At 45.8% G+C, this 12,582-nt stretch overlaps 1 protein-coding gene across 1 annotated transcript; it reads left to right on the top strand.

The window, feature by feature from the left end:
- Positions 1-4,688: 4,688 nt before the first annotated feature.
- Positions 4,689-5,443, top strand: PtA15_9A573 (uncharacterized protein; the record flags this gene model as incomplete). Its single annotated transcript, XM_053172796.1, has 3 exons — positions 4,689-4,809; positions 4,904-4,948; positions 5,016-5,443. 3 exons carry the CDS (start codon positions 4,689-4,691, stop codon positions 5,441-5,443), a joined length of 594 nt encoding a protein of 197 aa, XP_053024001.1.
- Positions 5,444-12,582: the final 7,139 nt, after the last annotated feature.

Raw genomic sequence — 12,582 nt, 5'->3', positions numbered from 1 at the left:
TCCTCTGCTTAATCAAATGGAAGGACTTATCTTGAATTTATTTTTGTCTGTTTTCAAAAATGAAGGAGGGGAAATAAAATGATGAAAAAAAAAACTGAAAAATCAGACACTTGATGAAGAGTCTGAAAAACAAAACAGCAAAAAATTACATCAAAAGGCATGGAAACTAGGCGAGAAAGTCTGGAAAGTGGCCTCTATAACACGTGCGGCTCACGCGAGTTTGGTGTGCTAATGCATAAGCCTCTCTGGTGAGACTGGGCTGCCGCCCAGACCCGCTCACCACGAGTGGCTTAGTTAGCTTGGCGTTTACTGGGAGCTCAGCGGGAGGTGGGCCGAGTCCAAGGTACGGCAGTAGTGGAGCCACCGCAAGGCGCGGGCGCAGGGACACCTGCAGCGCGCCAGCTGGACCCAAACCCTGCTGGTCAAGGAACTCCGGAACCGGCAGCAGAGCACGCAACACCAAGCACGATATTGCTGGGAAATTTGGACAAATTTTTGCCCCCACCCCCCCACCCGCCCGGGGCTCAGACCCCCACAGCTTAGTGCTCACATGGGAGGAGAGGTCACAACCCATAGGGAGCAGTGACCACTCCCCCAACTCATCTTTCCGTCACGGAGAGGAGAGGGGTGACAAGCCGGAGAAGAGATGAGAAGAGGACCCTTTCCCACACTCAGGCGGCTTGGGGAGTTGAAGGGACAACTCCCGGGTCACCTAGGCAATCCTATGTAGGCAAAAGAGGATTGCAAAGAGAAACTCACAAAGGCTGGGTACCGCAGAAGATTCCCAGCCCAACCCTTCGTGGAACGGTAGCAGGGAATACATAAATTGCTGCGGAAACTCACAGTGACCAACGCTGACATGCATCTGCGAGTGCAGTCTTATAGATACATACTGGGTGGATAGGGTGTTCATAGGTCCCCAGCCCCTTCAGAGGGAAATGAAGTCTCCAAAAAATTTCTTCAGAGGCTTCCTCCAAAAATATCAGCCTGCAGGTCGTGCCTCAAAGCTACACCTACTGCGATGCCGCGTCGGACGATAGTTCCAAACCTTCAGTTCCATGTCCGCCCGGCTCACATACGCAAAATCCGTACTCCGCCAGGGCCCAGATCCCTCCAGACATGAAGCCCAACCCATTCTCGACCATTAATTCGAATGTGAATATGTATGCCATTTTGCCTAGGGCTTTTTCAATTGTCGCACGTACGCCTATCTGTAATAGAAAGATCACTGTGGAAATAATGTGCTGTCGACTTGAGTTCGCAAGCATAGATTTTTAGAATATTTAAACCCCACTAGCTATGGATCCGGGTGTCCTGCCGCTCCCCAGTCCCACCCCAACTCCATCCAGTCAGCTCAAGTCCCCCATTCCTGGGTTAAAATCGATCTCGAATAGTACTCAATCTTGTAAGCTGCTTTGCTTTCTCAGATTGCCAAGGCGCTCCAAAAGTGATTATACTAATACTCATGCATCTGATCCTCTTCCTTTTCGGGCTCTGGGTCTCTCAGCATTGCCCAAGCCAACCGTGCAAGGCTCCATTCTGTCTCTGTCCGAACATGCATCGCTTCATCTCAACGATTGCTTTGGTTGCTTTGGGGGAGATGAATCTAGCCTAAGCAATTCTGCTTTGGTAGAATCACCATGGTTATGTACACACAAAAAAAAAGGTCAAATACGTATCCTCCCACCCAGCCGCGGGCGGATCTCATCCAGTATGACCGATACCAATCACCGGCGCGGGTATTGGTCATACTGGAACGGACCAGAATGGCCGGAACAAAATGTCCATTGAGGGGAGTAGTTTGATCCCTTCTCAATGACCGGTCGGGGTCGGCCATCAACGGCTTGGTTGGTGAGTTGTTCTTGAAGGCCGGATGGCAGGTCGCGAAGGGAGTGTGCACCTGACAATGATCAAGACAAGGTTCACACTCCCCTCAATGACCGGAATAGACGGGCCATCGATGGGAGTGTGTACCCCCTCTTGATGGCCGGCTATTGAGTAGTGTGTTGCTCTCGATGACCTGTACAAGCGCCGGCCATTGAAAGGACATTTCGCACTCCTTTCGATGGCCGGATGTACGAGAAAGTAGATTATACGCACCCGGCATCAAGAGTTCTTCAGCCTTGATGACCGGTACGGACCAGCTACCCGGCCATCAAGCGTGATCGCCGATACATGCTGACACATATGTAGATGAGCGCCGAGCGGTACAACCGGCCACGGGGAGGGGTAACACACAAGTCCCCTCGATGGCCAAGTTGTTCCGGTCATTGAGCCTTGATGACTGGTCCGTTCCAGCAGTTAAAGCACCCGCTTCCCGGGGAGACTACTCGCTGCTACTCGGCATGTCGGTTGCTTTTTTTTGTTGCACTTTTTTTTTGCTGTTGTTGCAAATCCACAACCAAATTAAATTGGTGATCTTTGTTTAGGCTACATTCAGGTTCGCGTTGCTTTGCTATCCTGCAGTTGGCTGATCGTCCCCATCGCATCATATACTTCTCAATGTTCAGCACGCGGGCCGTTTCCCACTGAAAAGTGTTACTGGGTCGACACAAGAGTTAACAGGTGTTACAGTGAGTCTGCGGGTTTCTTCGAAGTTGAAAGCTCGTCAGTTGACATCCGCTAAACATGCGATTTCTCTGCCGTTCAAAATGTTCAAGTCTACGACCCCAACCGTTCCGGTGTCTGTGAAAAGGGGACCACCACAAAATGCTGTAAGGTCAAAGGAACTGGCATGCCTACCAGTAACGTAAGTTTTAGCGCATTCACTCCTATCTCCCCCAGTCGCTCCTATTGATGAATTGCTGCTTTCATCTCAATCTTTTCCTTCTCAGCCCGACTGTGGAATAGCCCGTTACTGGGTAAAGCACCACTGCATAGACCCTGTCGAGTAAGACAGTCACTCGGCGGTTTTTTCATGATTGCAATACACACAAACATACAAGTTATCAATCGTTGTCTCGAGTACAAATATGCTTCACAATTGTATAAACCCCCCATGGTGCAGGCCCTAACTTCGGAGATTGCATTGTGGCCTGATCATTCGAGAGTCGAAAGAAACTTGCCCAACCTCAATATGTTCAGACTCGCCGAGACAGGTTATTGTTCTTTGCTCACAAGCCTGGCACTCAGTACAGTTTTCGACAGGGAAATGGCACATATCTGGCGCTCGAGTTTGTCAGGGTCTGGATGAACTTGATGACTGCTCGGCGGTCTTGATTGGTCGCAAAACAAGATGTTTGCTGCTCAATCCCAGAGCTTGGTGTTCCTCAAAGCCGATTTCGGCTTGATCGACCTCAGAGTCATCGCTCTTGACCATCCAAACCAAAAGCTCGACTGACCAACGCACTCTTTCTTCCACTGCCGATCAGCGCTTCACCGGCCAAACCCTAACTTAGCTAATTTCCCTCCTCGGGGGAGCGAAGCGACCTCCGAAGGAGGGACTTACGTGCTATGTCTACCCCGCGGCCTGAGAGAATTTCAACTTTTGGTGGGCACTTTTTTATACTCAACATAGCACATGGGTCTCTGGACCAAATTCCTTGTAGTTTTCATTTCTGGGACCACCCAAGCTGTCCCCATCTATGTACTATTTCCATCTCCCCCCATCCTTTTTCTTTGATCTGCAATACCCTTTGTAATATCAATAGTTTTGGATCCTGTACAGTGCAAGATGTGTAATGAAGGATGAAGTAGACATGATGGTAGTCATAAAAAAGTAATTTGAGTGCCACTCAAGGCTTCAAATTTTTTTAAAAATATGTAGGAAGATTCTCCATGGTCTTCTGCATCTTTTGTTCCCTCAAAACCTAATCACCCAATGAGAATTGGTGCTGCTACAAAACATCAAAAAACAGCATTTTTGAAATTCTCTCAGGCCACGAGGTTGACATAGCGCACAAGTCCCTCCTTCGGAGGGTCCCTGCGGGACGGTGTCCCCCCTCCACATAGAGAGGGACTTAGTTAAGTTAGGGCCAAACCACGCCCATCAATTCTTTACTCAATCCAATCTTTTCCATCACTGCACTGTCTGGTGAGTATGTACCACGTCTTTCGCCTTTCGAGTAGCCTTATCCGAATCAAGGACTCCTCAACACGAGCTTCCTAACCTCATCAGTCGCCCATGACCTTGACAGAGCCCTTTGCAAGTGCCGGCCAGCTCGAGATAATACACATGCACTTACGAGGCGCCCGAATTCTTCAATACGTGTACCGGGTTGGGAGGCCCAGCCGACATGTTTGGATACCAAAAATGAAACACAGAGTCGAAGCCCAAACTCGATGTCAGAAGCCGCTGGTGCGGTTGGTGTCGCCCCAAGCCGCCCACACTCTCAGCACCTAAACCATCGCATCAAAACTCGACCAAGCTGAATCATGAACGGGTCCTGTTTCCTAAGCTGCATGCTTATATTCTCCCATCTCACTCACCATCCATGTGCTGGGTCGGAGAGTCGGATCAGTGATCTGGCAGTTCAGGGCGGTTTTGAAGAACGCTATGCATCATACAATCAAAGTGTGTTATCGTTTCTTAATTCTTTCGATGACATTTTGATAAAAAACCTACCGACTGAATGCGCAATGCAGAAAAACGGAAACTGTTCCCCGTAATAAAGCTCCCTGGACTGCACTGACTATGATCCCTTTTGGTCAAATTTTTTATTCAAGAGGAAGAACGTAAAGGGTTTTCAATGTTTGCATCGAAAGGAAAAGGGAAGTCGAAAAGTGCTCCAGTTTACGCACGTCCAGGGAGCTTGATAAGGAGCGCTGGCGAAGACGATGACAAACTGAAGACGTGGGTGGATGCGATTTGTAAGTGGTCCACTCAATCGCAATCGCATACGATACGTTTATTGCTGTCAACCATCATGTGAAATAATAATGTTTAAAAAATACACTTCCGAAGACCGCGACCCAGAGCACGCCCGATTGTTCTTAAGTGGCAATTATGGTACGTTCGGCGAAAGTCATACTACGTAGATTTGCTGCTCAACTGACTGGAATTGATCGTTAATCAGGTGCATTCGATCTCACGCCACCAAAACTTTATCAAGATTACGTCAAGAGTCAGGAGCTGGAATCGGTTCGTGTGCTGATTGAGAAGTTCAAAAATCACAAAGATGGAGAAGACTGGCAATTTTGCAAGTCAAAATTGATTGAACCTGTGATGAGCAAGATTTCTGAACTGGCACAAGCAGAAGACAATCCTGCGCTAGCCAAGATCGCGATTTGTGTTCAAGCACTTGCCAATATTTCTGATCCCAAGGTACCGACTGGCCTCCAAAACGATATGAGAAGAGTTGAAAATTTCCTCAAGAACATAGAAACTAACAAATATGACATCCGTTCCCGTTGGAGAAATCACATTCGGCCTCTAATTTCTAAAAATCAAAAAGTCGATATTCTCTTTCAAGCCTTATGGATCATACCCAAAACCCCTAGTTGATAAAAGAGTGCCCCAACCAAATCTTCTTTTGTGCCACATCTTACCTAGCAAATTGTTTCAAAATAGATAGATGCATATGATCATGATCATCATTATTGTTGAAAGCTCAAAAAAAGGATATCTCAATCCATGTGAGGCTGTCTGACTTTCCAACAGTCCCCTGCCAAGACTGCACATAAAACAAAAAAAGGTGATCCTTGGGTATTCATCCCATTGATTGTTTCTTCATCTGGTAATTCTGGTGTTCCAAGTTGAAATTCATCAATTCATATTCACAAATGATTTTCAAAGCAGCCTTACGTGACCCCTCCTACTAGAGGAAACAATCAATAAAATGTCATTCAAAGGCAGTACAACTCAACCTTAGCAATCATTTGGTCTACGTGTGTTATTGTTTCTGGAATGTTTATGGAATTTTGATAGAAAAAAGATATACTGACCAAATATGCAATGTGGATAACCAAAGCTTTTTTCCTCTCCATCAAATACTCAAGCCTGGCCTGGACTGCACTGACTACAATCATTGTTAGTTAATCCCTTCATTCAACCTTACAGGGATACTGTCAAATCTCAGATTGAAAGGAAAAGGTAAGTCAAAAAGTGCTCATTGTAATCCATGCACACCCATCAATCTGATTGAGACCTAGATTTCACAGTTCAAACAATTTCAGCTGGAAAGTAAACCCTTTCTACCCCTTAGATAGCTGTATCAGTTTTTGCTACACCATCTGCCCTCATACAAAGTTTCACATCTGTTTAACTTTCATTTCCCTTGTTATTAAGATGTTCCTTATGTCTCTATCTAGCAAAAGTTGTATGATAGAGATTATCAGTTGTACTGACTGACATCTATAGTTCCTCAGAATTTCTGAAGAGATGCAAATAATAGGGGGGTTCACAATTGAATTTCAAGAAAACTTTAGAGCACATGTTAAGGCCTTCATGAACAATGTTGAAAACAAAGTTGTTCTTATTTCCAAGAAACACCCAAATGTGGATAGCTTAAAAACGTTTTAACATGAAGGCATAAAGATGGTCCCCAATTTTCTCTAAAATATACATATTGTAAATCCTCCTAATAACATCACTTTCTTCAACTCATTCCTTATTATCTTGAAGATACATCACCCCATCACTACTTCAACATAGCCTATTCCCTTCACATCAAAATATAACTGTCCAGAACTCTAGGCCTGAAATTCTCAAACTTATCATTGGCTGGGTGTAAACTCTTTGGAGCAGATTCCACCCCATCTACAACTCAAAGCCATCGGACAATCCTAGTAAGCTTCCATAAAGTGAATGCTAATCAACTCCTGAGCAAATCACCACTGGCAAACAAGCTAAAAAAGACATGCCAAAGAAGAAGAGCTACTGCAGACCTGTTTGGAAAGGATTTGTGAGTGAAATTAATTTGTTTGACGTGTTCAAATCAGATAAAAGACCAGAGATACAGAAAATTTTGTTTTCAAGCTGATCCATCAATTTTGAACTGACATTCTAGGGACTCATTCTCACCCTGCTGTGGCACACTTGTGGGTGTGGAATATTGAGAAGATCATAGTAGCAACGTAGGCTAGTTATGTTAGGTTGTGTTATCAACTATGAAACCAATACAATATATGTATCAACGCTGGGTCAGCTACGATATCATTAGCAATAGCGCAGCATAGCATACCTTAATTGCTTTTTTTGCTGGATTCTCCATTACAATCTCCAGAGCCACAGGTCTGTGAGTCATGCCAAGGTCCACAACTTATTGCATCCATCTGTCAAACTTTTCATTATTATTAAGAGTCTGCGACACATTTTTTTTATACTCTGGGGTACCATAGACATCTTCCAATCAAATCCAAATTGGAAAATCCTCAGGCCGCAGGATTAAGGATAAGCTCTCCAGTGCCATTGTAAGCCTTGTTGCACTCGGCAGCAATGAGCGTTCAAAGCTCCTGGCTCATTGATCCAGCAAATATCAAGACTTCAAAAGAATTCCCGAATGGTTGGATCATTTTCCAGGCGTCCTTGTTCCCCGGCTTTTGGAATAAACGCTTAAATGTGGCAGGCCAAAAAAGACAAATACATTTAAGATCTTCTTCCAAAAGCCGGGCAACAAGGACACATGGAACATGATTCAACCATGCAGGAAGTCTTTTGAGGTCTTGCCTTGGTATTGGCTGTATCAATGAACCCGTCAGGAGCTTTGAACGCTCATTGCTGCCGAGTGCAACAAAGATTAAGATGGCGCCGGGGAGCCTATCCTGAATCCTGCGGCTTCAGGATTTTGTGATTTGGATACTGATTGGAAGATGTCTATGGGTACCCCAGGGTATAAAAAAATTGGGAAACAGACTATCAACAATAACAAAAATTTTGACAGATGGATGAGATCAACACCCCAACTATTACGCTACATTTAGCGCAAATGGCGAATTTTTTAGCGTAGCGGTCTGCCAGCTACGCTGCAATTTAGCGCAGTTGTCTTTCAGTTACAGTTACAATTGCAACCTGAGCTGGGAGAATAACAGACAAATTTAATCGCTAATGTTTAGCGTTTGTAGCGCAAAAAAACTACGCTACATTTCTTTTAGCGCCCCATTTGCTAATGCAGCGATTAATTAGCTAAGTTAGATTGCTAATTAGCGACGGGAGTAGGTAAGCAACTCAGATATAGTTTCATTGAATTAATTAGTAATAAGAGTGAATTATTGCGCACTCCACGGTAATATTTGCCTACTTAGCCCTCGCAGAGCTCATGGTACGACTGTGCTACTGTTGAGTTTTACTGTCGAATTTCACAAAATCCTGCAGTGCGCACTCCGCTGGAATATTTGCCTACTCAGCGCTCGCAGAGCTTGTACTGTTGGATTACGCGGTCGGATTACGCGTAATCCAACAGTACGACTGTGCTACTGTTGAGTTGTACTGTTGGATTTCGTGAAATCCAACAGTACAACTGTGCTACTGTTGAGCTGTACTGTCGGATTTCGTGCAACAGTAGCTGTACAAGCGCTGGGGGCGCTCGGGAGCGCTCGCAGAACTCTTGCTGTCGGATTACGCGAAATCCGACAGTATGATCATTTTTAGCGGTGCTGGTGTGTTCCAACCAGGTCAAAGCCCCGCTAAAGTACCCCTATACTGCTAATTACTCAATGTAGTGGTGTAGCGGGTACTTTAGCGATTGAAAGCCGCTGCACCACTAAATTACATGTAAACTTAGTGTTAGCGCCCTCATTGTAGCTAAGCTACATTGGAGGCGTAAAAAGATTAGCGGCAACTTCGCTACGCTACCCCTAAAAAGTGTATTTTTGCGCTACCGCTAATGCTAACCGCCATTTTATTTAGCAATGGTTTGCTACGCTACGGAATTAGCGCCGCTAATGTAATTTAGCGTAATAGTTGGGGTGTTGATGAGATATTGTGTTTTTAAGAATCCTTGGACGGATTTGCAGGATTTTCCTGGATTTTCCCCCAAGGTTCAAGGATCTTCACTGTTTTCTTTCATTCTTTTTACCCCTCAAAGGCCATGATTTTGTCATTTGTGATCATCTTGGCCACAGCAGCCGGTAGTCCAGTGACCAGTGTGCCTCGGCCCAGGACATTAGCATCTATCCCGCCGCCACGGTCAAATAGACCCACCCTTTGGAGACTTGACGACAAAATGCCAACCCCCCGCTCAACTCACTGTAAGTGTGGAGCAGTCTATCATTTTACTGAAAAATGTGGATGTTAAGGTTTTTCTTGAAGTTTTTCTGCATGCAGCAGCAGGTTGCAGGTCTACACGACCTTTTTCAAGCTGCTCTCCCAGAATATAGAACAGGGCTGACGGCGTTTTTTCTCCCTCGTCCGATTATGGCCGGGCCCACCCTGCCACTTTGCAGGCTGTTAGACTGAGCAGTGAGCTGTCTGACCGGGCCTGATTGCCGACAAGTCCGACCATGCCCACGCTCTGGGCAGCAAGGTTGGCTTTGGCGGATCAATTAGGCCAAAATGAATCCTTCCTGCTTGAGCAGCAGCGTTGGCATCACATTAAAAGGTTGTCACACAGCCGGTGTAAGACTCAAAAGTGGTTGTGAAACCCTTTTGCTGAATGGAGAAGGGGATGAAGGAGGTGCAAGCTCTGCCCTTCTATACTACCAGCTACAAGACCCACCAAGGTAAGCTTGGCAAGTTTTAATAAGTGATAGGAGTGGTTAGCTCAAGATAAGTTTCTCGTGACACAGTATAAAAAAGGTTGTTATTCAGTATGTAAGAGTTGTTATATGTAAGTAAGAGGGTTGAGTGGGTACGTAAGTGTTTTGGGTGATGGGTGAGTATAAAACTTGATGAGTAATAAACTGAGGAATCACAAATGGGGGGGAAGAGAGCTCCTTATATAGAAAAAAGTGAGGGATTTTGGCTCCAGGGCAGCCCACAAGTGAGGTATTTTAGCTGGCCTGGACTGTACAACATGAGGGAGTTAAGAGGGAGTGGCTGTGTACAATTTATGCAAGGGGTGCATACATGAGGAGGGGCTGTGCCAGATGATGTCATAATTTATGCAAGGGGTGCATAAGCTGTGCAGGGAATGATCAGGTGATGTAATAAGACCAAACAAAGTGGAATTAGAAGGAACTAGAATGCGGGGACCATTCAGTTGAGGGGGCACAGCTTGCAGGGGCAGTGCTGCATGATGTCATGTACATAACAAACAAACCCAAACCAATATATGTAGTGGGGATAGAATGGTGCGGGGAATGTGACTTGAGGCGCCTGACAGGTGGTTGACTGGGTGCTACAGGTTGTCCAAGGGGTCTAACTTCCAGTGTAGTGGGGCTCCAGTGATGCTTCCAGTGGGGACTAGGGGTTACTTTAGCCATGGTGTCCAATGGATGGTATCTTGAGGCCTTCTATATGTACATGAGAAAAACTTTTGATTTTTCACATTTTTGAGTACCACACCGGCAACCTATGAGTTGACTGCACGCCAACCTGTCGGCCCAGGCCTCCACACACGGCACTCTGGTTCCTGCTCAGTTGGACCTCAAGTACTTGTCCCTTGGCTACAAAGGTCAAGAACTCACTCGGAAAAACTTGTGTTTGTCCTGCACCAGAACAATGCGGAAGAAGAACTTCACATTGTAATCAGAAAGAAAAAACAAACTGGTTTAACTTTGCCACAAGAAAAGTAGAATATTTTGCTCATTACACAGGGTCTTGCACAAACTGAAACTGCCAAGTATCCTAGCACGGCATAAAGGTGATAGCACAAGCACAGAAAGCATATACATACGGGGTCAAGCGACGTTGGGTTTGGCGGCACATTGGGAGGCCGATTGGTGTGAGAAAAATGCCAGCCAGGGACTATACACAGCTCTCAATGTTGCTGTTGGGGCCAGGATGGCTGATCCAACGGTATCAAGCAGGGGCGGGCTGACGCAGTTGCACCTGACCGCATCAGATAGATGGCAAACTGGCCCGGTGGTGTTTTTGCGAATGTCTTTGGTTTCTGTTTTTTCAGAGTGATTGACAAACGTTCAACAAGTTTCCAGTGAACGCCTGCAGCACTGAGCAAGACTTCTGTCAAGTCGTACAACTTCTATCGAATCTTTTGTGGAAAAAAACTCGGTTCGAGTCGTACAAAATCAATCATCAAGGTACAGTTTTCTCTAGAGAGGGCTGCGGGTTGGCCAAGGGTTTCATAAGTATCCAGATCCCTGATAATGGATGGATTTTCTTGGTAGGGATTGAGCCATCACCCAAACGACTGCCGCAAAATCAAACATCCATGAAGCCGTAAACAACAGGCCCTCAAGGGCCATTTGGACTGCATGAACCTTGGTGTCCGAAGCGTAAGAGCAAAAACCCATTCTGTGATTTGTATTAGTGAGGCCATTGTTGTTGAGAGAAGCAACCAAAGGCTGCAGCAATGGTGGTTTGAGATGGATGGGACGCTTGCCGCTGCTTAATCACAGCAACTTGAGCAAGGCACATGACATCATGAATTGCCGCTGTGGGTGGCAAAAACCAAAGGAAAAAATTGCTGCTGTGCAGCATAACCACATAAATTTAAGTCTTCCAATGCCCCGGATTGTCCAAGGATTTATCAAAACACAATAGGGGGGTTCACGTTAGGCTGATTTTGAAATCAGTCAAAAAACCTTGTTAAAAATTGATGGCTGCTCATGCAGGTCTATGCAAGGATATTCTAGAAAATAAATAGAGTTCTCAGCAAGACCTCCCCTTTGAAGACCTTGCTGAAGGGAATGCTTATGCAGTATTTTTTTTAAGTTTATGCAGGAAGCGTGCATGAGATTTGAAACCATCCGTGACGAGCAGCCAAAATCAGGCTAACGTGAACCCCCCTAGTACGTTGTGGACCTTGGCATGGATGACATTTTTGTCGCTGAGCCTTCACGGGTTGGGTCTATTTGACTTTGGTGGGGGCATAGATGTCACTGTGCTGGGGCCCGGGCGCACAGGACTGCCGGCCGCTGTGACCGAGATGATTGATGATGACGACATCATGGCCCTTGTCATTGAGGGGTAAAATTACGAATGGCACAGGCGAAGAAAAATGATGAAGATCCTTGAACCTTGGGGCAAAATCCAGGAAAATGCTGCAAATCCGTTCAAGGATGCTTCAAAATACAAAAGGGCGTAAGGCTAAGAGTACAGGTAGCGGCACAAGAAAATAGACACCAAGTAAAGAAAAAATAAAGGTAGGCGCGGAGAATGCGAGTGGATGGGCTTGAGAAAAATGGGTTGCCGAAACGCCGGCATGTTTGCTGCTCATATCGCATCTCGGTGGGTCCTTTGATTCCGAGATGATCGAACTCGCCGTTATCGAGTTTGATGATTGCTCTTGACCATTCAGTCTCAGACGAGGAGCTCTCGACTGACCATCCTGCTCATTCTCACTGCCGGTCAGCGCTTCGCCGCTTCATGACCGACCAGCCCAATTGCATCCACTCTTAATAACCTACTCATCCTTCCATCGATATCTGGTGAGAGCCAAGGCTTTCGCTTTTCTCGATGGAAAGGGAAAAAAGTCGATTGACTGATGCTCCTCATGCCATATCCCTTGTACTCTCAACGGTCTGGATTGGTCACTCGAACAATCGCATCTTGGTACTTCTTCACAGACAAATTCGATTGATCAG

Source organism: Puccinia triticina, chromosome 9A (assembly GCF_026914185.1).
Source record: "Puccinia triticina chromosome 9A, complete sequence".
Taxonomy (NCBI): Eukaryota; Fungi; Basidiomycota; class Pucciniomycetes; order Pucciniales; family Pucciniaceae; genus Puccinia; species Puccinia triticina.
This window is presented reverse-complemented; position numbering and strand designations above follow the sequence as displayed.